This window comes from Melospiza georgiana, chromosome 13 (genome assembly GCF_028018845.1).
Source record: "Melospiza georgiana isolate bMelGeo1 chromosome 13, bMelGeo1.pri, whole genome shotgun sequence".
NCBI classification, from domain to species: domain Eukaryota; kingdom Metazoa; phylum Chordata; class Aves; order Passeriformes; family Passerellidae; genus Melospiza; species Melospiza georgiana.
In genome coordinates, this window is record NC_080442.1 from 17,687,711 (window position 1) to 17,715,151 (window position 27,441).

At 42.4% G+C, this 27,441-nt stretch overlaps 2 protein-coding genes across 10 annotated transcripts in view; one reads left to right on the top strand and one right to left on the bottom strand.

Moving 5' to 3' along the window:
• Window positions 1-677: 677 nt before the first annotated feature.
• Window positions 678-12,383, bottom strand: LINS1 (lines homolog 1). Of its 7 annotated transcripts, none has more exons than XR_009115210.1 (7): window positions 7,999-11,978; window positions 7,823-7,912; window positions 6,815-6,956; window positions 5,998-6,588; window positions 3,499-3,679; window positions 1,452-2,535; window positions 678-764 (listed from the first exon to the last, which is right to left on the bottom strand). XR_009115210.1 is itself a non-coding variant. In XM_058033720.1 (7 exons), the coding sequence occupies exons 2-7, from the start codon at window positions 8,401-8,403 to the stop codon at window positions 1,656-1,658; spliced, it is 2,289 nt and encodes a 762-aa protein (XP_057889703.1). In that variant the 5' UTR covers window positions 8,404-8,532; window positions 12,300-12,383; the 3' UTR covers window positions 1,079-1,655. The 7 variants fall into 7 exon arrangements, 5 of the variants coding, with proteins under 5 accessions (XP_057889703.1, XP_057889705.1, XP_057889702.1 ...); XM_058033720.1 differs by lacking the exon at window positions 678-764 and adding an exon at window positions 12,300-12,383 and having other exon boundaries at window positions 1,079-2,535; window positions 7,999-8,532; XM_058033722.1 differs by lacking the exon at window positions 678-764 and having other exon boundaries at window positions 1,079-2,535; window positions 7,999-8,532; window positions 10,428-11,978.
• Window positions 12,384-12,684: 301 nt separating this feature from the next.
• The window catches only part of ASB7 (ankyrin repeat and SOCS box containing 7), a 30,411-nt gene continuing 15,654 nt past the window's right edge, over window positions 12,685-27,441 (top strand). For 2 of the 3 annotated variants that reach the window (XM_058033725.1, XM_058033729.1), the window contains exons 1-4: window positions 12,685-12,753; window positions 13,474-13,568; window positions 19,022-19,120; window positions 22,260-22,520. In XM_058033725.1, the coding sequence (XP_057889708.1) occupies window positions 22,310-22,520 (211 nt within the window). In that variant the 5' untranslated portion in view covers window positions 12,685-12,753; window positions 13,474-13,568; window positions 19,022-19,120; window positions 22,260-22,309. Of the gene's footprint in view, window positions 12,754-13,473; window positions 13,569-19,021; window positions 19,121-22,103; window positions 22,521-27,441 lie in introns of those variants that run through there. The other variant, XM_058033728.1, reaches the window with a different exon arrangement.

Below are 27,441 nucleotides of genomic sequence, written 5' to 3' on the forward strand. Positions count from 1 at the left end.
AAGTTCCCAAGTTGTCTGGAGCTGCAGCTCTGAACACGCCCAGAGGGATTTTAGTCCTGACAGAAATGAGCAACTCAGCAGCTACAGCACAACTGGGCTCAAACAAAGAGAGGCCAGGCATGTTGCTGCCCTGGACAACTCTGGGGTTAGCTCTCAACTACAGCAACTGCAGGCATGAATGGAAAGGTTTCCATTCCTTCACATTCCCACCCACCCCTCTGCACAACAACCCCTCTGCCTTGATCTCAGGAAGAAACCACGGTACAGCAAACACCCAGAATATTCAGATCTCCTTCATGCCAGTGAAGAGGATCACTCCTTCCTACCTAAAATACTGCTGTCACCCTGGAGGGGTAAGACAGGTCCAAACCTCCCTGTCTGTGCACTCATACCATTCCAGGGGCACTGGAGAGCACTGGAACTGCCAGCTCAAGGATCCCATGAAATACATCCAGTTTTCTTCCCCTCCCAGTTGCAGATTGTCAGGGCTAAAGACTAATCTAGAAGATGGCCACAGAGATTTGAAGGTCAGCAAACTTCTCCAGAGACTGCTCATCTCAGCTCAGTATCTATTTTAATTTAACACTAAATTTCTATTCAAAGGGAAAAGAGCACCTGTTCTCAGTCAGAACAGAGCACTTACCTTCAAGAGCAGATCCTAAGAGGAAAGCTGCCTCCCACAGTTCTGAAGAGGTCTGAGGTTTTCCCAGTGCTCCTGTTGTCAGTGCTTTCCCAGTGCCTAACCCTTGGCAGATCATTACAAGCTGCAGGGTAAATGAAGCAGCATCAGGTGCTTTCCTGCTAAGTGCAACTGCCTTGGATCCTGCTCTGAACTTGCTCCCCCAGGCAAACTCTCAGACACTCACTCTTCTGGTTATTCAAATTACATCTAATAAAAGATATAAGTATAATAATTTAACATCTTCAATATCCTCCTCACTGCACTGGAGTAACTTATTTTCTAATTCTCTTTCTGATTTATTAAATATACATCCTATATTTATAGGAAATGCATGATGGATGCAAAAAATTCTGTTGGAATGTCACTTCTGCATCACCTAAGCCTAAAGTTATAATGCTCAACTAAAATTTTCCATAGACAATATATGCTTTAATTTCACATCTACTTTTTCTTTAATTAAAGGAATATAGACATCTGAAGGTCCACTTTGAGCAATGCACCAATGCAGAACACACAGGATGAACAGTAAACTGCCCCCAGCCATATTATTTTATTTAGCCCAACTTCTAAGCAGTCAAGTGTTGCATTAACTTTGCCCTGAGTCCATGAACCACTACTAATCTGGCAATGAACTAAAAATAGAATGACATTGAGTATAATTGACAATACTTTAGCATATATTTTTGAAATGCTTTCACATGAGTTATTTATTACAAAAAGTTGAAAATCCAACAACTAATCCTTATTTACTGTACATTGACATACACACCATGAATGAGCTTAGGCCCCTCAGGTCATGGATCATATCACTGGATGCAATCCCAGATTTTAGGGTTCCAACCAAATCCATGTTCACCCTGCCTGAGGTTAAATGCACTGACTGGTGCAAGAGGCATGAGGCAACAAGTCATTAATCTCATGGAAATATTCCCTGGTGAACTTGTTTAAAAAAACCCCACAAGAACACTTTGGATTATTGTGGATTCATGGATTTATTCATCTTCTCAACCTGGCTCAGCAGTTTCAACAATGCAGATGGATTATACGGGAAAAGACTTCTCCTCTGCAACCTAGAAATAGCCTCCTGCAGCTCTTCCAGACACTTTGTTGATTTGTAAAGCATTACTCTTAGGGGAGCAATGTTATCTGGAGATGCCGTACGAGTCCAACAGGATGAGGCAGAGGATCCCTTCAGTTTCGGAGGCGACACTTCAGAGGTGAGTGAATTCCGGTCATCATCTCTGCAGCTGCAACTTGTTTCCCTCCTCCTCGCCTCACCCTCATTGTTTGAATGCAATTGCTTTGTGTTTACCAAACACTCTTTTCCATCGGATTCCACCTCCGAGTCCTCTGAGCTGTCATAATTAACCAGGCTTTGAAGAGAACCGAGCAGGGACGCGCTATCAGCGCTGGTCAGTGAGTCAGACTGGCTCCACTCTGCAGCCTCATTATCACCGTGCCGAGCTGTAAACACCGGGCAATTGTGGGGAGCCGAAGCCATCGCACTCCGTGGCTCTGCTGCACAAACAGCATTTTGCAAACTCGCCCCAGTCACGCAGCTCTGCTTGACAGAACCAACTGCGTGCAAAGTGCTGTGCCTGGTATCGAAATGGTTACAGACCTCTACAAAGTGAGGCCACTCCTTCCCAAGGAGCTTCAAGTACCTGACCAAGTACTCCAGAAAGCAAGTTTCTGATGAAATCAGAAAATCTAGAAGTACTGTGGAATCAAATGCAATCTTTTCCAGAAAATATAAAAATATACAGTGTGGGTTATATCCACCTGCATGCACAAGGAACTGCCAGGATTCCTCCTCTTTGTGGCTTAGGTTACCAGGAACATCACACTGTAACCTGAAAAGTAAGCCAGGAAATAATTTAGTGGAAGATTTTTTTTAAAAAGCAGCAATATCCAGATGAATTCTTGCTATTTTCTTTAATTTTGTGAAAATTAAGAACAAATAGAGAAGTCTTTGTATCAGAGTGAGAAAGAATGAAGGCAGCTGGGACAAGGAGATGGGAAAGCTCAGGAAGCCAAAGCATTTAAAGCAGGCCTAAAGAGCACTCAGGAAACCTTCTGCAGTAAACAAAGGTAATTACAACACATCAACTGTACTTTAATATCAATAGGAAAATCTTATTTGAATATTTTTGTTAACCTGAATTCAGGCTAACTTTCAGAATGTTACACACACTGGAAGAGGAGCCTACTTGTAGTTAAGTGTCTGAGAATTGTGTGTGTCTAAGGTGTTACTTGCATTATCTTCCCACCTGAAGCTTGGGAGCCTTGTATAAATCAGCATAATATCTTGTATGGTAATTTAAACAACAATGAAGCATTGTACATCCAGGACAAATCCATGAAGAACACTTCTCAGCTGTTAGCAAGAACCATTTATATCAAGTAACTGGAATTCCCATAGGGCCAATCCTTATAAACTCAGCCAGAAGTACCTGAATTATTGAAGTTTAAGTCTAATATCCCATTCTTGTCAAACCTTCAGTGTTGTAAGGAAGCAATCTTGCTTTTTATCTGTAACCACTATTTTAGACATGAAGTCAATTATCCTGAATTACAGGATATGATAAATTTTTTAGTAGGAAACTTTCACAACTCCCATCTCCATCCAAAAAATACTTAAATTATCAGCTCTTACACCACACATTATTACATCATCCTGAGGTTTTGGGGGGGGTGGGGTTAAATTATTAAAAAATAATTTTGCTTCCAACAAAAGCAACCAATGGGAATGTCCCAGTAACCTCACTGAAGCACAATTCTTCACAGTTCTGTCAGAAATAAAAAGATAGACTGACCTATCAAATTTTAAATAGATGAGCAATAAGGCTTTAGCAGCTTCCCACATGTCATCATCCTGCTCCATGAAAACCAAGGAGAGCCATTCACAGTGATGCCCAGCTGGGTGAGAGTGTGGGGAAGGCTTTCCATGACTCCTCCAGAACATCAGCAGCTGGGACATGGAGCTCTCAAAGTCTCCTGGAAAACAAAATTATTCATGAACTTGGCTATACATTTTTATTGCCAAACAACACACACTCTTTATTTTTTAAATTAACAGTGCATAACAGTTCATGAATGCAGTTCTTTCCTTAGCTCAACTGATTTATCACAGCATCAAATTTTATAGATTAGTTCTTGCTGTTTTAGTGCAGTAGCTTACTCATAAAAATCACTTTGTATTCATTAAACAGAGACTCTTTCCCTTAAGTCACAAAACTTACACTTTCAATACTAATGAGATACTACAGAGCAGTTTTTGATGTAACATAGCACACACTCAATGTTTAGAAAACAGAAAATTTTCCTGCAACATTGAAATCAATTTTATTTACTGCATCACTACGTGATTTTCCTTAATATTTGACTTTAAGATTTGTTTTTCCTCCCAGCAAATAACAGGGACATCAAATTATCTTTGTTATTAATAGTTACTCTTCAGACTGAAACTCTTCCCTATAAACCTGGAAATGATTCTCAAAATTGAAATTAATTAAAGTTAAGCCACTTTAATCCATGTTAATGACAAGAAGATCAAGCAGCTTCCCGGAAGGGAAATTAGCATATTAAAGCATTTAGGTGCTTGTTTTAAACACTTCCTGTAATTTCAGTAAAATAAGGAAGTACCATTCTTTTCAGATTGAAATTCCTCTTGACAGTTGGGGTGTTTGAATCTAATTAAAAAACTCATTTTTATGTCATGAATCTGGAAAAGAAAGGAGAATGAGAAAGAATTTTCACAGAGACATCTAAAATGGATATAGCCTACATTTTTTCTTTTCACTTGCTTTTTCACAGTCTCAGTCTCCATACATTTTTCAGAAGGTGGATCACAAGTAAAATATTCTTTACAAATACTTAAAAATCTTTAAGAATGCAACTGACATCACAAATATAACATCTTCCAAAAATCTGGAAAAAGTTTCACAAGCTGTCTTATGGAAGGTGTAGCTCTTTCACATGGATGAATTAAAATTGATTTCAGGCTTGCTGCCTAATATAGAAATATAAAAAGTGAAATAATATTTATGTCTAGAACTTCTACTAAAATGCCTCAATGTATTTAAAGTGCTGTAAAATTTCACCCTTGTTTAAAAAGAAACAGAAATTACTTTTGGCCACATCATCAGTAAACAGATTATTGCTGGCCCAGCCCAGCCCTGGCACAGCAGCAGCTCTGCCCTTCTCCTGCCCAGCCCAGCCCCAGGCAGCAGCTGGGGGAGGAATGCTCACACCTGGTAACTGGAAGGGCCAGATGTGTCAGCCAGGCGAAAAACAACACAACCATTTACATGGGGAGGATGTGGAGCTGCTGGAGCCAGTCCAGAGGAGGCCACAGAGATGCTCTGGGCCAGGCTGGCAGAGCTGGGGGTGCTCACCTGGAGAAGAGAAGGCTCCAGGGAGACCTTAGAGCCCCTTCCAGGGCCTACAGATGCTCCAAAAGAGCTGGAGAAGGATGTTGGACAAGGGCCTGGAAGGAGAGGACTAGGGGGAATGGCTTCCCACTGCCAGAGGGCAGGGTTAGATTGGATACTAGGAGGAAAGTCTTCTCTGAGAGGCTGGTGAGGACTTAGCACAGACCAGAGAAGATGTGGCTGCCCCATTCCTGAAGTGTCCAGACCAGACTGGACAGGGCCTGGAGCAAGCTGGTCTAATGGAAAGTGTCCCTGCCCATGCAGGGGTTGGAACTGGATGATCTTTAAAGCCCCTTCTAACCCAAGCCATTCTGTGATTCTGTGTCCCACAATTCCCCTGTGCCTTACTTTGGCACTTCCTTATTTTTATTTACCTTTATTACCTAGTATACCCCAGCTGGTTTTGCCTCATGACATTACTTGGCTGACAGTAATGCCTTGTACCTTCAGTAAAATAAATACATAATGGTGCTTGAAGTTCTACCTCCACCTTAGAAAAGAGAAGAGTGTTACCTGCAGCTCCTTTCAGTTCCCCACCCTGAACTGAGCAGATGCTTGTGCTAGGGACTCTTCTTGTCCAGCTGAAGAAGAGCCTGGTGTTCTCAAGCTGGCTTAATGTTCTTAACAGGTAAAAATTTCAATCCCAAATGCAGCTGTTTCAAGCCCAACATATTGCAGGGCTAAGGATTTGATAAAATGCAAGGAGACAACTAATTAGGCAGGACACAGCAACAGCAGTTCCTTGGGTGGGTCTTCTCCTTCCTCCCTCCCACCACCACTAATTCAGCTGAAATCTATTTACAGTCTTAATGAGCTGTGACTACAAAATCTGAAAGCTCAAACTCTTGCTGCTTAATGAACAAAATTTAAATGGACTGTTACCTTTGATTTCTGCTTCTGTTGCAGAGTTGTGAATCTTGAATTCCAGTGCTTTAAGCACAACCAGACTTAAGGCTCTAAGGACAGTTTGGTCAGAAGCACCTTGAGAATCATGTCCAGGAGCAGTTTCACTGCTTCCAAAGTAGCTGGACTTCCCACTGAGTGGGATCTGATTAAGCCAAGTCAAATTCACAACCTGCAGAACAACATTACTCAGTGCAAGCATATCCTCACACAAAGATGGGGTTTGTAAGAACTGTGATCCACCTTTAGCATCTTCTCTAGACTTGCAAAGGACACATTTTTTAAGGAGCAAAATGAATTTCTTCTTGATTACATACGGAATCGATGAGCTAATAACATTGAGGACATAAGAGACTTTCAAAAATAAAATTCTCTGGCACCTGAATGGTAATTCCAGTTCAGTTCTGGAAACCAAAAGTGCTTCAAGCAGATCTATAAAACTGATCAGATTCTTTGCAGCTTCAGAATAAGGTGAAGTGTAGTGGTGACTCTCAAAATGATGGAGCAGGATGGCATTATAAAATCCTTCAAGCACTGCATCAAGAGGAGCCAACAGCTTCTTCAGAGCACCTATGGCAACAAGAGGCATATTATTGACCTGAGGTGTAAGAGATAAGTCACTAAATAAGAAATTAACCGGTGTTGTGACTACTTTTAGAATATAAACATGTTCAAACCACTGCATTTGAACAGCACTCTGTCACCCCCCGTATAAGGGAGGGCAGAGGTGTCCTGGAGCCGAACCATTCCCGAGGAACGCCGGGTGAGCGGCTCCTCCTGGCGGCACCGCCGGTACCTGCTCGGGCTGCGGGCGCGTCCTTCCGCGTCTCCTTGAGAATCGCCGCCAGCGTCCACAGGCAAGCGGGCACCCCCGCGCTCCCGGGGAGCCCCAGCAGCGCGGCCAGGCTGAAGCGCAGCCACGGCACGTTCACAGCGTCCTAAGGAAAACAATTCCAAACACAATCACGGATGCTCTCAGTTGTTATGCAAATGACATGAAATCATAACACAGTGATTTCAAATTGCATGTTAAAAAGGTTGAAATGTAGGCACAGACAAAACACAGGTAGAAACAATGTCTGTCCTGGGCCACTAATTAGGTCTTTAATTACAAACATGAAGCAACAAATGCATGCAATAGAAATTATCTGTATGTTCCAAAAAGGGAAAACCAAACCTCCTCATGTCATGTGACCTACCCAAAATCAGATAATTCTGTAGACAGACCAGATCTGAACTCCTAATTCCCAGACAACTTGGCGAGAAATATTACAAACATAATTATGAAATAAATCTGTGCTCAGGATGCTACTATGGAGACTGCAATACATATTCAATAAATATACAGCAAATTAAAAAAACCCTCAAGTAATTGGGTTATTCAAACAAGAGCATACACCAAGGCATTTTATTAACTTCCAAGAGGTTATTATTTAGTTTTATCTACTGCATCACCCAGCAGATACCAAGGAACTGTAAAAATACTGATAGTCTAGATCATGGCTTTTTTAATATCTGTGTTGCAACTTTAAAGAGATTCTTATCATCTACATCCATTTTACCTTAAATGAGTTTCATAAAATTCCAGATTTTTATAGATTTTTTATACATAAAGACACTCTATGCCTCTGTTACACACCAGATCTCCTGGCCTTCTATACTCCAGGCTTCTTCCAACACCGTTGACAAAGTTTCTCAGAAAATACAAACACTAGAAAAACCTGGCTGTAGAGTGAAATGGAACAACCTGCAGGCACAGGTTCACCAAGCCATTTTTTGAGCTGTGAAGTGATGCCACACTCACCTCTTCCTTCAGCTGGAAATACACAAGAGATGCCAAACTTTGTGAGGCCATGTGAGATAACAGCCGATCATCAGAACCCAGCAGGTGAATCTGGAGACAGGTAAAAAAGAAAAAATATCTAAGGCACATCCCTTTTTATTTTTCCTCCTTTCCTAAATAAATCTTTCAGCAGTTACCAATTTTGAGTCAATTTTTGCCTCCTTCAGAAGAAGAACAAAGATTTCACAGTACTTCTGTCTCGTGTGGAGCTCAGTCTCCTGGGACTCTGCTTTGGCCACCATCATTTTGATCAGGGTGAGCTGGAGCAGCATCACCTCCCGTGGGCAGAATGAGGAGCTCATGTTTGCAAAGCTCTTGGATAAATCATCTGTTGCAGGGACAACATCTGACATATCAGAGTCCTGATGGCTCCCAGTGCCACCAGCAGAAGATGGCAGGTGCTGCTGATGACAGGATCCATCTCCTTCTGGTGGCTGCTCCACACACAGATTAATTAAAGAGGAATAATGATGGCTTTCCCTTGCTAGGGGAGTGCCTGCCAGGACATCCTTATACATCTGCTGCAGGAGAGAGATCTTCATGATGAGATCATGCAATATTCCACAAAATCCTGTGTGGCTTCGCTGATTGCTCACTGCAAATCAGCTTCCAGGTCACTTTAATCCAGTCACAGAAACAGGAGCACACTGGGCATTTCTCTTCTAAGTCACCTATAAATAAAACATTCTGCTGTTACTTTGCCAGCAACTGCAAAATAAAAAGGAACAACATATTTTCAGAGTTAATGCTACCATTATGAAACTTGTTTTGAAAATGCAAATTCAGCTGCACAAAACTGTCTCAGTGAGACATTAAAATGAAGAATTCCCATGCTGGGAAGAAGTTCACAGCTCCAGTATTATATTACCAACACCAAAGTTCATTTGCTGGAATTAACAAACCCAAAGATGATTGTTATTAGGGGCTACTTTCAAAGATATGAGAACTTGGACCACATTGCTAAAACTACTAGAACCTAAACTCTTTTGTGACAGATGTCTCTAAAAACAGGCATCAAATTTCAGCTGCAAATTTTCCTCTGAACTGGCAATTTTCATTGCTCCACTGAGGCTGGAACTGGAAACAGCTCTCAAAAAAATGGAAGCCAAAGGGAGGACAAGTCTTGACTTCTGCTGCACACAGGCTCAAGGTGGGCTGACCTCCAGGGCACAGCGACTAAGAAGCTGAAAATTAAAGAATAATTTAAAAACAGAGTGCAAAATTTATTAAGAACCAATAAAAACATTTAAACATATTCAGGAAAGGTAAAAAAAAAAAAAAGTCTTTATTCTTCCTGTCAATGGAAGTCATCCTTCAGTTACAGCACTGGAAGATTTGCTACACCTTAAAATTAAGCGCTACTAAGAATTCAAATCTCTGAAGTGTGAGCACCTGAGCCCCCACAATTTTCTGTCCAGTATGTAAATGGCCAAACAGATACCCCATCTTCTCAGGAAAAAAAACCCCAACAACAAACCCTTAAAAATATCAGGGTTTCTTTTTCACCTACATTAAGAAGGATGCTCATCTGTAATATTTATCTTCTTAGAGCAGTTTTAACATGCTCTCTAACCAGATCTCTTTTAATTAAAACCAACAAACTCATCTATGGTGAAGTTAGGAGTGGAACTAAAGTTGATTATAGGAATTTTCATACTTTTCACACTTTTTTGATCCCCATCTCTAAGTCTGGCATAATCAACCAGGCAGAATCCTGCAGCCATCCACCTGTAGTTGGCTTTTATTAAATACTGCATTTCCTCTTTCTTACCAAAAGAAGAAAACAGTTTAGTCTTCCAACCAGTAAGAAATTCTAAGTTTTACCTGCGTTTGTCATCAGACCAAATATTTGAAATTACCAGTTCTTTTTAGCAGAATATTAGAAAAGAATGAAATTGTAAAAGTCAGTATATGAGGCATTTCTGTTCTAGCTTATAATCTTGACAAGTTTTTAAAGCAATATCAAACATTGAAAATTACACCTTCATTTTTACAACCTGATTTTTTCTTTGCAACTGAAGCATGGATTGACAAAATGGCTTCCCAAAGGCACCAAGGATTAGAGGTAGCCCAAGATGTGCTATCCTGACTCATCACTTCTCCCACCATCAGGAAGCATTTCCTTCAGAAAAGAAACTAAAATGTGAGAGCATGAAGTTGCCTGCATGAATAATCTACAATTCCCTCTGGTGTGATATTTTTAAAGACACATTCAGCAAGGGCTGACCTGGAAACTCCAAAATGTTACAGCATGTTCCTCACCTGATAAAAGCAAGAACCCTTCCCCCATCCTTTCCCATACTCCACATTTTGCTGGATGTTAAGAATAAATCTGGTATTTCAGGCAATAAATTCCCCCTTCATTTGCAGAATCTTTTCAGAATTCTACTTGAGGTGGAAATTTATGACCTGAAACATCATAAAATTTCTTCAGAAATCACTCTGAATATTTTATATAGCTATTGTTCCCATCCTTGAGCTTTATTTCTTCCTAAATGAATACCTAATAAAGTAAAATCATCTCAGCACGTTGACTCCTGTTTTGGAGATCAGCTGGAATTACCACCTCGTGTGGTAGATGAAGAGATCTCATGCACAAATCCACACGATCCAGCAGGGTGGTTAAGGCAGAAGGGAGTCAGAACTTTTCTAGGACACCCACTGTGGGATTCCACCTGCACCACATGGTGCTGGCTGTGCCCTCCTGCATCCTCCCAGAGCACATTTGTGTCCCACCATTAATCTGCAAACTTTACAAAAGCATCTCTAAGATACGTCTCACTCACACATGACAACAGCGCACAAACGTAAGCCATTGAAGGAAATGAAAAGTGAGGGGGCTTATTTTGAAGGCATTTACTTCAAAGAGGGAGAAAATATCAGACAAGGACTAAATTTGTTTCAGACACAGCACGAGAGTGAAAAGCTCAAAGCTGAAGAGCAAAGAAAAGCAGTGACAAACTCCAACCCTGATTTGTATTATTTATCTGAGTTACTCACGACAGCATCTAAAAACCAATTAAGGCAATGCCTCACAGAGCCAGACTCCTGCATAAACAGGAACAGTTCTAAAAACCTTATATATAGACTAATCACATAAAAGACAGAAAGGAAAACTACCCAGAACATAAGAAACAAACAAAAAAGGGGGTTTGTATGTTACTTTCATCATTAATAATGCTTTAAAATCAAAACCAAAGTCAAGTGGAGCTGCAAACAGAATGAGGGAAGAAACTTATGCCTCTTCACTTATATCCCTGCGTTCCTGTGTGTCAATATAAGCCATTTGTGTTAGTTAAAATAAACAAAAAAAAAAAAAAGAAAAAAAGAAAAAGAAAACGTGCTATCAACAATGTTAGTTCAGTCAAATTAGGAAGGAATTGTTCCCTGTGAGGGTGGGCAGGCCTGGGCACAGGTGCCCAGAGCAGCTGTGGCTGCCCCTGGATCCGGGCAGTGCCCAAGGCCAGGCTGGACAGGGCTTGGAGCAACCTGGGATACTCGAACATGTCCCTGCCAGGGCCGGGGTGGAATGGGATGACCTTAAAGGCCCTTTTTTCTAGAAAAAACTATCCAAAACCCCATCCTAGTTTCATTATAAAATTGAATCTGATAAAGCTAAATGAAACCTCAGCCCATGACTTTTGGGTATGAATCTGAAGCCGCTGGATCTGTTTATAATCATAGCATTTAAGGAATAAAATACACTTTGGACTCCTTGTACCCGCAATGATTTCGTAGGCTCATCTCGCAATAAATAAGCTTCTGCTCAGTGCTGAAATACTGTAAACGCCTCTAAATTCGTGTCATTTCCTTCCAGACTTTGCAAACAACCTGAGCAGCGCAATCCCTGTTCCCTGTGACACCTCAGCACGCCGGACGCTTTGGTTGCAGTTCTGCCAGGCGCCCTCAGACCGCGCCGGCAGGAGCGGACCCGGACCCCCCTCACCGGCCCCGGCAGCGCTGGGAGCTCATCGGAACCGCGACACTCGGGGGAACAGAGCGAGCACGGAGCGGCCGCTCCTTCCGAGCCCTCACAGCCCCGGCCTGCCGGGCTGAGGGCGGCCGAGGCCTCCCGCCCAGCCACCAGCTCGGCATCCGCACAGCGCAGAGACCCCCGGCCCCGCAACCACCCGGCGACCTTTCCTTCACCCGCCCGCTTCTCCCTCAGCCCCTCCCGGGCTCCCCCTCAGCGCCTGAGCCCGTTTCGTCCCTCAGCCCCTCCCGCCACCGCATCGCTCCCCAAGGCCCCGCCCCCGCACAATCAAACCACGCCCATAACGCATCACCCCGCCCCTCCCAATGCGGACCCGCCTCTTTCGCTCCAGGCCGCGCCTCTCGCCCCTCCGGTCCGCACACCCGCGGCCCCGCTTAGTCACCCCGAGCCGCGGAGCGCCCGGGCCCGTCCCCGCCCCGCTGCCAGGCAACTCTCGCCACTCACCCGCCCCCGGCGGACCGCGAGGCCCAAACTCCGCTCCGTCACAACGCCGGAACCGCCGCCGCCGGCCCCTGTCGCAAAGCCACCCCCCCACACTCCTCCGCGGCTTTACGGCAGCGGGGCGGGGCCGCGGGGCGGGGCCGCGTCAGCCCGGCAGCCAATGGGGCGCGGCGGCGGCGCGCGGGCGGGGGCGGGCCCGCCGTCAGCCCGGCGGCCAATGGCGGCGCGGCGGCGGCGCGCGGGCGGGGGCGGGGCCGGCGCGGCGGGCGCGGATTGGCCGCGGCGCGGGTCAGTCCCCGCCCGCCGACCCCGCCGCGAGCCGAGGGGGGCGGCCCGGAGCGAAGTGTCCCCGCTCGGCTCGGCCCCCCCGACCCCCCGCCCGCCGCCGCCGCCAGCGCGGGGGGCGGCCGCGCCCGGGGCCCCCGGCCCGCCCCGCTCCGGCACGCGGGTCACGCAGGTAACCCCGGCTGCCCCGGGGTCCCTCGCGGCGCGGGGAGGGGGGGGCGCGACCCCGTGGCCTCCCCTCGCCCACACCGGGCAGCCCCTCCGGCGGGTGCGGGGCCGTGAGGGGAGCCCCCGCCGCTCCCTCCGGGAAGGGCTACGCAGCCCCCCGCCGCCCCTGCCCGCTCCCCCGGCCGGCTCCGGGCCGCCCCCGGGGCTGCCCAAGGAGGGGGGTCCCCGTCCCCAGCCCCCGGCGGCGCCCCCGGTGCCTCGGCGGCCGCCGGGCCTTGGGGCTGTGCGCCGGGGCTTGGCCGGCTTTTTGTGTGTGTGTGTGTGTGTGTGTGTGTGTGTGTGTGTGTGTGTGTGCGCGCCGCTGACGGCTCCTGGAGCGTGAACTCCTGCGAGGGAGAGGTTTGGTTTCCCAGCAGCTCAGCTTTCTGGGTTACTTCCTGTCCCATTCTTTAGCACTTATCTTTACTTCCATTCCCTGGAGGAGCTGCCTTGACAGGGCAGCGGTCCTGCCGTTATTATCCCTTCAACTCCTCAGTATCCTGGGAGAGTGTCCTCCTTTTCCAGGAGAGATCCCGATTTTGATGAATAACCCCTTTCCTTCCAAATTTGTGAAGGCTCTTCCTATTTTGCTCAGCTATTGCTTTTGTATTAACCAATTGTGTTCTTCATCGCTCTCTTTTATGTCATTGTGTGGCTCAGTTCTACTTTTATTTTTTTTTTTTAGGTTTAAGCTGCCTTAAAGGAGAATTAAAAATAGTGACTCCAAAGAACAAAATAACACAGAAGAGAGAAAACAGCACTCAAAAAGCCCCCAGAAAGGTGATGATTCATTTAGACTCTCAGAGTCATCCTCGACACATGGTTTGGCTGGGATTGGGGCCTCTTGTGTTTTTATGGATTTGAATAGGTAGCATTAGATTTCTTTGTTCTTTTAAAACCTACTTTCTGTTGACCTTTTTTTAAAGTTTGTAAGCTCTGAATCCCATTTGAAGTACAGTTCCTCTTGTAACGCTTTATAATTTTCCAAAATTATTCTGCAAATGTTGTTTTGATTATGAATTGCTACTTAATGGGGGTTTTGTGTCTTCATCTCAGGGGTGTCACTTAAAAATACTTTGCTCTAAGTCGTTAAAAGGATCTTTTCTTTAAGTCTTTCCATAAATTTATGGGTTCAGCACTGCTTCTGTTTTTGTTTCAATTCTAAAATCTTTATTGGGCTAGGTCATGCTAACTGCAGTACATTGCTTTAGTCATGCCTCACTCCTGTGTGGGTCACTTTATTGTGCGTGTGTTGTAACGGAGCTGCAAAAATTGAAATTAATTTAATTGGATGATGTCTGCTTACAAGTACTTACTTTTTGGTCTGAGATCATAGAAGAAGATGATGCTGTTGGGTGCTTAAGGGGAAAAAATGAAAGGAGTCCTGAAAACCAGTGCTGCTGGTAGGAGGGAGGTTCTGTTTCAGGGGGAGAGCTGTTCGTAGGGAGAATTGCGTGTTCTACGTGGTGAGATGAAGAAATGGATCCTAGGAGAGAGAGTGGGGGGTGAATGATGTCAGTCAGACTTTTTCTGCATCCTGCTGTCAGTGTGCTCCAAAGGATGGAGACTCTGTGCCTTCTCCTAAGGCAGGGTCTGTCTTGAAGCCATTTTAATCTGTTTCAAATGTAGGTGAGCTTGGTTTTTTGGCTAGAATGCCCTCCCTGGAGGTCCCTGTGGTCTGTGTCGTGTTTTCAGAGATGTCACTGGCTGTACCAAAACGTTGTTCATTGTTGACAATCAGTTGTTTTTGAGCATTAGCCTGCAGGAGAAGCAGCAGTGTTTGTTGCCAACAGCCTTGGTCAAGGCTGGATCATTTTTCCAATACAGATGTCTTTAGATTAAAACAAAAAGTGGTTGCTCTGTGTTGAAGATTAAATAGAAAATCCCTCTGTAACACAAGTGCAGCAGTTCCTGAGGCACACTTTGGAAGTGCAGGGAAGAAATTTTCCATGTTATTTTGATAACTCAGGAGTAATGGCAGAACATGTGGACATGCCCAGTATGATTCCAGGAGGGATTTTCCTGCGAATAGGTGAGGCAGATGTGCATCAGTACAAACTTACCAGTGCAGTTATTGCACAGCTGTTTCATCTGAATTTAGTTTATTTTAACTCCCTTTTCCCAACCCACCCAGTGCCTCTCACATCAGGGCTGTAGCTGCTCTGACAGAACACCTCGTGGTGCCAACAATTCATGGGATCTTTGGGATTTATTCACAACAGGAGACCTAAGTTTTCATTTGATTTGTGAATTTCCTTCCTAGTGTGAAATGCCAGTGCAGCAAAGTTCGATTCAGATGCAGAGACTGGAATTGAGTTCACAGGAATCAGGGAATTAACTTCTGGCAGAAATTTGCACATGGCTGAAACAAGGCACAGAGATCACTGAATTGCTGAAGTCCTGCTCTTGATCCCTGGAAGAAATGCAGCATGTTGCAAGTATAGCAGCCCTTTAGAGAAAGCTTTAGTCTTCAGGCTATATCCTCATTTGAGTTTGTTTTTCCTCATTGGGAATTCTCAACCCTTAAAGGAAATGTGCTGTCTGAGGGATGGTTTTGTTTTGTTCCAGCAGTGCTTACAGAATGATATTATCACAGTGAAAATCTTGCTGTGTCCACTAAAGACATCCAAAAAATTTTGTCCACTTGGATTCTTTTAGGCTGTATTAAATAGTAATATATATCAAATGTATTTCTAGAGATTGTTGAATGCCCAAACTCTGTAAACAGCACTCAGTTGCTTTATCAGCTGTGCTGTGAGAATGAGGGCTGAAGTGACTCCTTTAATGTGGTTTGAACTCACCATTGGTTCCTGCTTCTGTCATTCCTTGCAGTGTTGGTGTTTGGGTGCTCTAATGTTAGTAAATCACGTGAAAATACATAGATCTTAGCAATTAACACTTGCTACAAATTAATTACTCATAAGGCTAAGCTTCCATCTGACTCCTGCTGTTTAAAACTTAGTGGTATCACTGCTGGAAGTTGGAGGGGAATTGGTATTTTTTGCTTGGTACACGAGGATCTCCAAGCATGCTGCAGAGCACAAGCTCCCTGCAGTTTGTCAGTGCACATCTTGAGGGAGGAGGCTCTGGCTGTGTGAACCTGATGCAGCATTCTCTCCTGAAAAAGGAGCTGGAAGGCCTGGCTTTAGCAGCAGCATGGAGGTCCTGCCTTCAGAAGGAATTGCAGGATTTTATTCTCAGGGCTCTGCTTGTGCTTAAGGGTGCCAGTGTATGGGTAGGGGTGCTGAGGATGCTGAGTGGTTGCTGTGCTTGCTGAAGGTGAAGTTTCCCTCAGGTTTGCAGACCTGAAGTTGCTTGAGCTGGGTGATCTCTGATTCTCCATCAGGCCCCAAGTTAGACCTCACAACCTCTCAGTGAGATGGATAATTGTAGTAAAATGACACCCCTGTGCTTCAGTTTCACCCACCTGCAGAATGTAACTACACAGCAGCTGCTTATTAGTGTGTAACAACACCACCTCTAGTTCTAGGAACATCTGAAGTTGGTGTGGCACTTGTAAGTTAACTTTTTTGGTTATTTTAAGTTTAGTATGTCCGAGCTATGAGCTGGCCTCACAGGAGCTCTCACGAGAAATGTGTAACTTTTAATGACACCTTGTGAGGAGTGAAGGCTTCTTCCCTTTGAAGCAGCAGTTCCTCTGTGATGTTTTGGATTCACGCACTGTTAACTCATTGCTTTTTTGGATTCATCCACTGTTAACTCATTGCTTTCAGGGCCAGCAGCTCCCATGTGTTGCTTGGTGATTTTTATCTCAACCATAGGGATATCTCTCTTCATCTCTGGGCTGTAGCATGGAACTTTCAGCAGAAAATGTATTTGGGATTATAAGGCTCTGTGAAATTTTGATATTTCACATGTTACTTGCAAACTTCACGATTGTGATGTGAGAATGCAAATGACAACACAATTGTTTGCCCTACTCTTGTCTGAAGAGCTCCTGGAATAGGAGCGTGAGTGACAGCTGAAATGATGGTTGTATTTAGTTTGTCAAAAATATAGTGACCATTTTTAAAATGCCATGTGAGTGAGAACACATTTAGCTTGTTCAAGCTTTGAAATGGGTAGGAGAAGCGAGTTGTGAGACTAATGAAGGCTGATGTGATTATCCTTATTCCACAGGGCTTTCCTTTTTTCTGTTGTTTATTTGATTTAAATGTCTCAGAATACTTCAACCACAGGCAACTCAGACCTACACTGATGAGGTCCATGCCAGATACTAAATGTCATGTGTAATGGTACACTTCCCTTGTTGGACAGAGTTAGGCTGACATCAGGAACTTATGGTCCTTATTCTGCTCTTGGGTGTGTAATCTCAGAGTTTAGGGATCAGCTCTTTCTGTCAGGCCATGTTAATGAGCAAAATACTGAATTTTGAGGTCTTGCTTTTTGTACCAACCTTTAACTTTCTTTAAAGTAAGTGTATACATATGTTGGAATTAATTTTCCACATGATGTTTGAAGTGACTTTAAAGAAGTGACACATTGATGTGGCAAAGTCTAAGATCTCTTTGACAACATGAGACATTATCAATAGATAATGAGGATGTTTGTCTTATTATTTTTATTTAGTGCTGCCTCTACTATAATTATTAGTGTTTTAATCAAACTTTGTTAAGTCATTGAGTGAGGGAGCTTTAGTCTTACTAAATATGACTTATTTTTATTAAAGTTGCAGATCTTACTCTTGCCATATGCAGCTAATTTTCCTTTGGGGGGAAAAAAGCTTGTTACTTTTTTAGTGGAGCAATCTGTTACCTTGTCTGTAGTCTGTGAAGTCAGTGCAATTCTAATTTGCATCAGCTAATAAAAAATGTGTGGGTTTTAAAGTGAAAATCATGCAAAAATTAAAAAAAAAAGGTGAACGACTGATCATCTATGCAAAAAAACAAGGCTAGAAATGTGATCAAATTAGGTCATGGCAGTGCAGCTCTGTGCAGGGCTGTAAGCATATCTGAAGACCTTGTATGTTTTATCTTGGGAAGCAAAGCTCTTGGAAAATGTGCATAAGAGGGATAAAAAGGGCTTTTTTTCATCCTCCTCTTTGAGCTATCATTGCAAAGGATGATTTTATGTTGCATTAAGTGGCAGAAATTTCAACTTAATCTAAGAGAGAGCTGCACAGTTGAGGGAACTGCTCTGGTGCAACTCGTTTGCAGAAGAAACGAGTCACAGTTGGGTTTGTGTGATCAGCTGTACAATTAAGTATTTAATGGTTTTATTGTTTATTGCATGATTGCAGTGCTCAGATGAGATAAGGGAGCCTTTCACTAAAAGTTTGCAGCCAAAGGAAATGAAAGGTCAGATAAAGGTGTAGAAGGAATTAGTGAAATAACAGTGATGAGTACAGGAGGAATGGTCTGGGGCTGATCCCATTAAGTGCAGGTGACAGGGGGGATAAGGAGGGGCTCCTCTGAAGGAGGAATCTGCACAGGGGTTGTAACTGGATTTTGGTAAACCTTGATTCTAAAAGGCTGGTTGTTCTATATGAAGAAAAGGTGAAGATTTTTGAGCTGGTGGTTTTCTTGTACTGTGGAGATGGCTTTACCTGCTTGTGAAACACAGCATGTATCAGCTTGAGCTGTCACATGAGGGACAGGAGACAGCCTGGTGGCTCTGCAAATCCACCTGAAGGACACAGCTCAATGGTCTGTGTGCTCAGGTTTTATTCTTTACTTAGGGAAACACAGATGGGATGGAGATTTAAAAAACCAAAAACCAAACCCCGTACAAAAACAACAATAAAAACCCCACAAACAAATAAAAAACCCGCAAAAGTAGTTTGGGAAGAACTAAATGGATCCTGAATGTTTTTCCTGGCATCTGACTCCCACAGGGAGGTGTTGAGCAGTGAGGCAGAAATACCTACTGTAACCTTTGTATCCATTCTTGTTCCATACAAGAGGGGCAGATACACATAATTATTAGAGAAGGGTGTAGACCATTTCTTCAAGGTATACTCCAGAGAGGAAGCACATCCCTCATTTCTCTTGTCTTCCATAAAATATTCCCTGTAGCCTTTTCCTCATGTGGCAGAAGCAAACTGTCCTCCCCAGCCTCTGGAGGATTCTTTGATAATGATAGGAGACACACTTTGGGTCTTTCCTGACATAGCTGCATGAAAATGTAGCATTCTCACACACAAACAAAGTAAAAGTAAGTAAACCTCTGGCTTTTATTCTTTACAACTAACAAGAAATACCATTTTTTTGAAGGGGTAGCAGGTTGTTTGACACACATGGGCACAGAAGATTATGAACAGTGAAGACAATGAAGAGTGGGACATCCATCAAAGAGTAACAACCTCTTATAAGGTAATTCAGGACCACATTGAGTTTATCCTGTTGTACTTGCAAAATCAATTAAGTAACTGTTGCTGTCCTCCATTTTCATGGCACTATAAAATCATTATAACCAAGAATATATAGGTATATTTTTCCCCCCTGTGCTTCCTTTTGTTTTTTTACTTGCATGCAGAAAGCCAATATGTAACAACCCAAATGCATGCTGAGTCCTGAATGAGATTGATTACAGTTGCAAAACATTAAATATTAAATGCCAAAGGACTACTTCCAGTAGTCCTCCTTCTCTTCTCCAAAGATTGATGTCTTAAATGGGGCTTTGCAAACAGGAGTTTTAAATGATCTATGGAGCAGAAGTAAAAATGTTTTCAAAGCTGGTGTGTACCTAAAACTATCCTGAAACCTTTAATGTTATGGTTAAGTATTCTTGTCATTTGAATTTCATTGCTTGCCATAGGGGTGAGATGGAAGAGTGGATATTTACAGAAACTGTGCAAGTGATAAAAGGAGCTGCCTGACTTTGTCTTCTGCTTTGTATGTTTTAGTACTTATGTACTTTAGTACCAGCTCATTTGAATAAGCTCTGCTAGTCACATGCAACATATGGAGCCAATGCCAATTTTTTATAATGCTGCATTACAAATATACCCACCAGCTGAGAAGTGTGAGAGAGAGAGCTCTGCTTTTCCTCAACCAACTGTCTTCACAGAGAGTTGCAGGGGGAAGGAATACTGCTGACCCTTCAAATGAGAAATCTCATTTCATCTCTTCAGTCATCCCATCTCTTTCTGTAGCATTTTGAGCAACTAGCCTGACCTTAACCTTCAGGATCACTTGAGGGCTTGCAAGTATTGGTCCTTTACAAGAAAGGACTGTAAAAATGGCATCATGAAGTTTGTTTACATTAAGTTTTGATCAGGTATTCTCAGTTTGAAAAAAAAGTTTTCATATCTTGTTTTTGTAGGTATTCAGAAACTAGGGCTAGAAGAGACATGGTCTGAATTAGAATTTTTTAAGGGTTTTGCATGACTCATCATCATCAGTTAGATTCTACTGTCAGTTTTCATCTGCAAATCCAAAGAAGATCTTGCTCTTGCAGCTGGAATTTCATTACCAGTGCTGTTAGTGGTGTGATGCAGAGTGAAGTCAAGCTCCCTGTCTTATAGGTGAGCATGTTCTGAAGTCCTAATTGGAGTTTAGAAAAGAGCTTAGCAAAGGCTTATTAGAGTCAATAGAAATACTTCCATTGTCATCAGATTAACCAAGTTTGATTTTTGGAATATGCTGCAAAAGCTGACCTACTGAGTTGGCAGTTGCTGCTTTGTAAATCCCCTTTCCTCCCAGTCTCAGATAATGAAGTTCACACTGTAAAACAAAACAAAGCCAGTTTCTAAGCCATGTATAACATATGGAGCTAAAAAGTCTTCTTTAATAACCCTATGCTGAAGTAGTGATTGTTGCCATACATGGTAAGCTGAAGCATTTATAAATGTCAAAGACAGGCATTTGCTGTGTGTAATTTCCATATTTGCAGGGTAAGTGGGGTCACTGGAGCACCTGTTAATTATAAGTTTATATCTCTCCAAAAAGCAGATAAATAACTTCCCTACCATAGGCGTGAGGAGGTTGTAGAAGAGCAAACACACACTGTGCCTTTGTCTGCAAAGTTGGCAGTGATTGATGCTTTCACTTTTCTCTTGTCTGTGGGCATACCTGCATCACAGGAAAACAAGTGTCCAGTGGGATGTGGGGAGGTGATTGCAATTTCTTTTGAATGACCTGTGGATCATGAGGATCTGGAAGTCTTTTTGATACCTAAAAGAAGGTTTAGGTGATGATGTGTGTTGACATCCTAATAAACCAAAAAATTCCTGTAAATTTTAAGTTTTGCTTGAAGTTAGTTTTCATCATTAGAACTTTTCTTTGTGTTTTAATGTTGATTAACTTTGCAGGAGTTTAAATACATTTCTGTTTTTAATCTTCTAGGTCTGTGTTGATATCCATCCACGTTTGAGTATTTTCTGAGGCTCCTGTTGCTCAGCATTGCCTTTCTCATACCCTGCTTTTACTCTTTCTTCTAATACTCCTTTCTATTTTAGGACTATGGGATATAATGCACAATGTATGTGAAAATGCAATCACTTAACTTTGTGTGCTGGGGAACAATCCCTAAACACCTGTTCATTTTCTTGCCCCCAAGTAGAACTGCAGGTGGTACTTTCCAAACAGAGCATGGAGTACACAGTATTTCTCTCTTTCCCAAGGTGCTTCTTTCTAGGCTCTTTTATAGTGGCTATTTTAGATACCCTTTTGGCCCAGCTCTCATGTACTGTATCAAGGTAATTATAAATGGAATTATTCTGATATATGTTCTCATGGTGTTTGACAGGACTGTAGTAAATGCACTTAAATATATTTTCAGATCTCATAAAATATTATCCTCGTATTTGATTTTTGGAACGTAGAAGTTTTTTGCAGCCTGTGTGTACTAATTAAGAAGTGCTCAAGCCAGAATACAAACAGTAAACTCTAATTAAAAAAAAAAAAGGGTGAAAAAGGAAAAAAGATAATTAAAGTTTGCAATTTGATCATTAGTGTTACTAATACTCACATGCAGTAGGTCACAGGATTCTATTGGTAAGATATTTTCACTGAAGCTTACAAGGGGTGCATTTCTAGAAAAAGAAAGAGTATCACAGTTCAGTTACTGTAGCAGTGCAGTGGTGTTCCCTGCAACTGTTTGGATCATCCATTCCATAGTTTGAATAATCCATTTAACCAGTGTCTCTGGAGGTAGTGATATTAACCACAGTGTGATTGTGAAATGAATGGTGGCTTCTGGAGATTTTTCATTTTGCTCATTGCGTGGTTGCTTTAACTGTGAGCTGCTGTTTGATGCTGTCACTTCTGAAGAAAACATTTACTATTTATAATGTGCAAGTGTCCTTTTCTTTTGCTGTTCAGTGATGTCACCATGTACTATGATTTTGCTAATAAGAGTGAGATCATTTGGGGTTTATCCTCCGTGTAACATCACTTTTCTCAGCACACAGAGAGAAGTCTTAGGATTAACGGAACGCGATGCTTTCTTTCCTACATCCCCCATTGCTGATCCCAATCCTAATTTATTCCTGCTTCCCATTGACTGAAGGTGACTCGTGTGAGCTCATGAGGCTCCTGTAAAGGCCAGACTCAGCTAGGATGTTACACCACCACTGCAGGAGGAACCCTGAGCTGCAGGAAGAGCTGCAGATCCAGGCTGCCGTGGCCGCCGGCGATGTCCACACCGTGCGCAAGATGCTGGAGCAGGGCTATTCCCCCAACGGCCGCGACGCCAACGGCTGGACCTTGCTCCACTTCTCTGCAGCAAGGGGCAAGGAGAGATGTGTCCGTGTCTTTCTGGAACATGGAGGTGAGTTCCCCACAGAGAAAAACCTTTATACTCATCTGGATTTGTTTTGGTTTAGGGGAAATTTGCTTTAGGCTCAATTTGTTTGGTTTAGGGTAAATTTGGGAGTTCCCCACAGAGAAAAAGCTTTATACTCATCTCTTTTTTTTTTTTTTTTTTTTTTGGTTTAGGGTAAATTTGGGAGACAACTTTTAAAGGTTTTTTTTTTTTTTTTGAACAGTAGATTTAATTGGTTCTTCTCTTCATCGGTTTGGGAAAAAACTTTTTTCTGGAGAAAATTGGAAAAAAATAAATAAGGAAAAATAATATAAATAATAAAACTTCTTGTTGTTTTAAAAGAGATGAAAACTCTTTTTTCATCTCAGAAAAGTCTCTTTTTGGGGTTGCAGTTTGGCTTACTTAGTCTTTTATTAGTTTTTTTTGGCGTTGGAAATGTTGTGGCTCAGGCCTGGCTTGGTGGGCTATAGCTGTGAGTTGTTGGTGTTTTTTGGCTGTTTAGTTTAGAGTACGTTTAAAGAAAAAGGAAAAATATCTATAGTTTAGGGAACTTTTTTGCTTTAGCTAGTTCAAACTAATTAAAATAAAGGAGAGTTCTGTTTTGCTGTCTGTCTATCTGCAGACGACAACAGCTTAGGAGTAGTGATGTGGAGGAGTGAGTGCAGTGTCTGCAAACAAACTGTGTGCTTCCCTCCCCCCCTCCACTCTCTGGAACAAGTCTTAAAGGTGCAAAACTTATTATTCAGCATAAACAGAACAGACAATTGGGGATAAAAGCATCATATAGCAAACCCAGGGGATAAAAGCATCATTTAGCCAACCCAGGACATCATCTGACACCTTTCTGTCCCAGTTTGCACTGCAGGGCTTTCCAGCATTGGTTAGATACAAATTGGTTAGATAACTTCTGGTTATCTTTTGTAATTTTTATTTTTTATTCTTTTGTTCTTAATATCTGTTTATTTCTGATGCATACTCTGTCAATGACATCATAGCTTAGGTTTATATTTTAATAACTATTTCCTCCCAGCATTGCCTAGGAATTGTTTAAGGAATGAATAAGCATTATGAAAATAGGGCATTATAAGGACTCATTATAAAATGAAATGCACTCACTACAGGGTTCTCTTCTCTGTTAGGGGGTATTATTAGAGGAAGGCAGATCCCTGAATTTAAATCCTTGGGAAGCTTGTTTCAGAATTCTAAAGCAAGTTAACCAATTGCATTAAAGACTAAATTTAATATAGGCTTTAACAGAATCTGCTAAACTTTATGAAAACAGTCCTCTTTGTGCAAGGACTTCAGTGTCAGCTAATCCAGATGAGTTTACAGCTCTCCTGCATCCAGCCACGATGAAACTTTATTTCAAGAGCTGAGTGAGTTTTGTTGATTTAAGTGGTACTCATGTGGGTGATGATTATTATGCCTCAGGTGGTACAGTCAGAATTTCTCATTGCTTTATCATCTTCCAAGGCCACCTGAAGCTTTAGAAAGGGATCATCCTAATCTTTTAAAGTGGTGCTGGAGAGGAAATCAGTAGATGTTCTCCACGTTCTGATCAGTGCTCTTGAACAGCATCCTCTATTCTAGCACTGTTCTTACCAAATGAATGATGAGGTGTTCAGTCCCAAGGAAACTGAAATGATCTCTCTGATGCTTTGTGTATCTGAGCCATATGGACCCCTTGTGTCTGTCACTGGGTTTGTCAGCTTATGGATCATCCTGGAAGTGGAGTGGCATTAACAGGCTGTGATGATGGCACAATCAGTGATTTGTTCCTTAAGAGCAGTGGTGAGATACAGCCTGAGCAACTGGACTCTGTGGATGCACCTACTACAGATTGTAACCACATAGAAAGGGCAAACCCTCGTGGCCTTCTTGGAAGGGGAAAAAAAATTATTTCTATATAGTATATAACTTTAAATTCCACTTTTTAAAAGTAATATATGCGGATAATCTCAAACCTTCAAAAGTTTAAGGCTTTAAGTCACATGCATTGCTTTTAGCTTTTTATCTGTAAGTTTAAAGATGATAAAAAAACCCCAATCCCTTCTGTATTCCTATGTATTTTTATTTTATAGGTTTTCATAATACAGAGCTGCTGATGCAGCGGTTTGTTTTTATTTTTGTTGTTACTCTTTCCCATACAAAGTAGCAGCTGAATGTGATGCCTCATGAAAACTGCCAGTAATGAAACACCTTTGTCCTGAGGCAGCTTGGAGTTGAATCACTAGGATGAGAAAGTTGAGTAACAAATAGTGTGAGGTTTAGTCATCCACAGCAGCTTCCCTGCAGCTGAGCCTCGCTCCCCAAAATTGGCACTGCCTGCTGCCTTGCCTCGTTTACCCTCAAAACAGAGGCACAAAAATAATGAGCATTTATCACATAATAATGTCACAAATGAGTTATTAAGCAGCGAGTGAGTTGACTCTCACAAGCTGAGTTAATCATGCCACCCTCATTAGGCAGAGGTTTGTGTCTACCTTTGCTCACGTGGTCTCTGCTTTTCTCCCTCTGGAGTGGATTGTTTTGCTGCTGGTGTTTAATCCCTGTGGAACAAAAAAAAGATACTGGGGTGAAGGAAGAAGTCCTTTTCTGTTGTAAAATAGAGAGTATTGAACTATATATTGGTAATAAATTGGCAGTGAGAGGGAGCCTGTGGAGTTCTGGGGAAAAGAGGGAGCTGAGGTGGGAAGGAAGGGGTGGCTGGTGGTGGTTGTGGCTGTCTGGAGGGTGATGGAGCTGAGCAGAGCTGGGAATATTTTCATGGGGAAAATAGGAGTGGGAAAAGCACAGTGGGCTGTTGCTGAGGGTAGAGTGCCATGCCTCAGATCTGAGATGCTGCAAGGCTCCCAGCACTCCCAGCATAGCCTGCTAGTGGGATGGAGGGTGAGTTGGGCTAATAAAGGCTGAGAGGGAATCTGGTCACTGACCTGGAAATAAAAAGTAGATTCTTATGGGAGTCATGACCTGTCCGCCTCCTGCTTTTGCTTTTTCTCTTCCATCATTGCTCACCAGCAAAGAAAAGAGCCAGAGGACAGTGTTGTGCATGCAGATTGGCTGTTTGAGTGGAGGTGGTGGAACAGCAGGAAGCTTTTTATTATCTGCTGAGGAAGGAGACACAGATAGATGGGGAAAATGCAGAAAAAGCAGTCCAGACTAAAGGATGAAGCCATCAGAAATACCAGCTAGATACAGAGGGGATAAGTCAGATAACAAATATTATTTAGCAACTGGTGAAATGCAGAAAGTTCATCATAGCCATCGAGAAACTTAGTTTCATGAGAAATCGTGAATTTTACTTTCTTAGTGTATTTGCCTCATTTTATTAAAGTGAATATTCTATGAAGCTATCTCTTCCCACCCATAAAAACAATCTGGAGTCACAAAGCAACCCCAAAACAGAAAGTGTAGCTTTTAGTAATCTAGTAAAACAAGCCTGTTTTCCCTTTAGTGTACTTTGTAAATTTTTAATATGACATACAGAGACAGACAATCCTACACTGGACAAGAAATATGTTTTATTAATTTCCAACCACTGCTGTTAATGTTACAACAAGCTAAAATCTTGAAAGTGTCCAGTTAGCTGTCCCTTGGTGGTACCTTTGACTGAGCACTTTCTAGTTATTCATATTAAAATGAAGAAATAATTCACTAAAGCTCCTAGAAATGAAATAGTAAGAGAAAGTAGCCAAGCAGCCCTATAATTTATTTTTAGTCTTGGCTTCAAGGTATCTAAATTTTAGTAAGGTCAAGCAGAATCTGGGAGGATCTAGAGAATGCCAAATGCTCACCCCCCCCAAGCTCCTAAAGTGTTTCTGTCTCTGAACAGTAATGCTTTCCTGGACATCTCTGTATCAATGTTATCTTAGCAAATTCAAAACAGAAGCTGCATGTAGCCATGCTTCTAAACCTTGTGGTCAGAATTAAGCCCTAGCTGAGGGAAATAAGCTTGAAATAATAGAAGTACTCCATGAAGCCAGAAGTATTGCTTAAGCATTGCTTTCTTGGCTTCCAAATTACTGTGATAGAGTGACCTAAGGAAGGTGTCAAAGAAAAAGGAAAACTGTCCCACTGAGCTGTAAATTGAAACTCTGAAATATGAGTCTTTTATCTATCAATCTTTATATCCTCTAGACTGCAGTATTAGAAAGAGTTTTATTAACAGTGGACTTTAAATAACTAATATCTAGTTTATGTGCCCAACTTCCACATGAAATAAAATAATCTCAGTATCATTCAATGCTACAGATTTTCTATCTGGAGTGAGCTTGATTGCAGTAATTGGTACCCTTGATAAGCTGTTCAAAGTTTCTGCCATTATATTTTGCCTTATGTTTAAGAACATTGGAAATGACCAAATGCAGTTGTTCATGTTTCTGTAATCTGCTCTCCCCATATGAGTGGGAAGCTTGGAATGAAAGAAATGTTTGACAGTCAGGATGGAGATGAGATAGAGAACTACTGGCAAGTGCTGGCTTGATCCTTTTCTAGCTAAAACTTCCAGGTAGTTTTTACCCATCTGCAGATTCTAAAAGGTTATCTGAGAGTCATTCCCAATTCAGTTTTACCTTGCTCATGTTCCAGGGAAAGAGAGTTGCTTTACATGATACTGAAAATTTTAGAAAAATCAGGCAGTAGCCCCATAGCAGCACAAGTTCTTTAGGCAGCATCCGCTTTGGGGTGTCACTTTTACTGAGACAGGGACTGAGTGGATGGAATTGGTTTGCAATTTCATGCAGGTCCAGCCTCTGCTAAAAGCTCCTGTGAAATTCGGGAGTTTTCCAGGAGGTGGCAGCAGGACATTGATGGAATAGCAGCAGACCTTTTGATCCTGTTAAAATTGTTTCTCTAATCCAGAGGCAGACTGTTGGCTCACTAGAAATCCATAATCTTAATGGGAATTACAGTATATTTTCACGAGGTT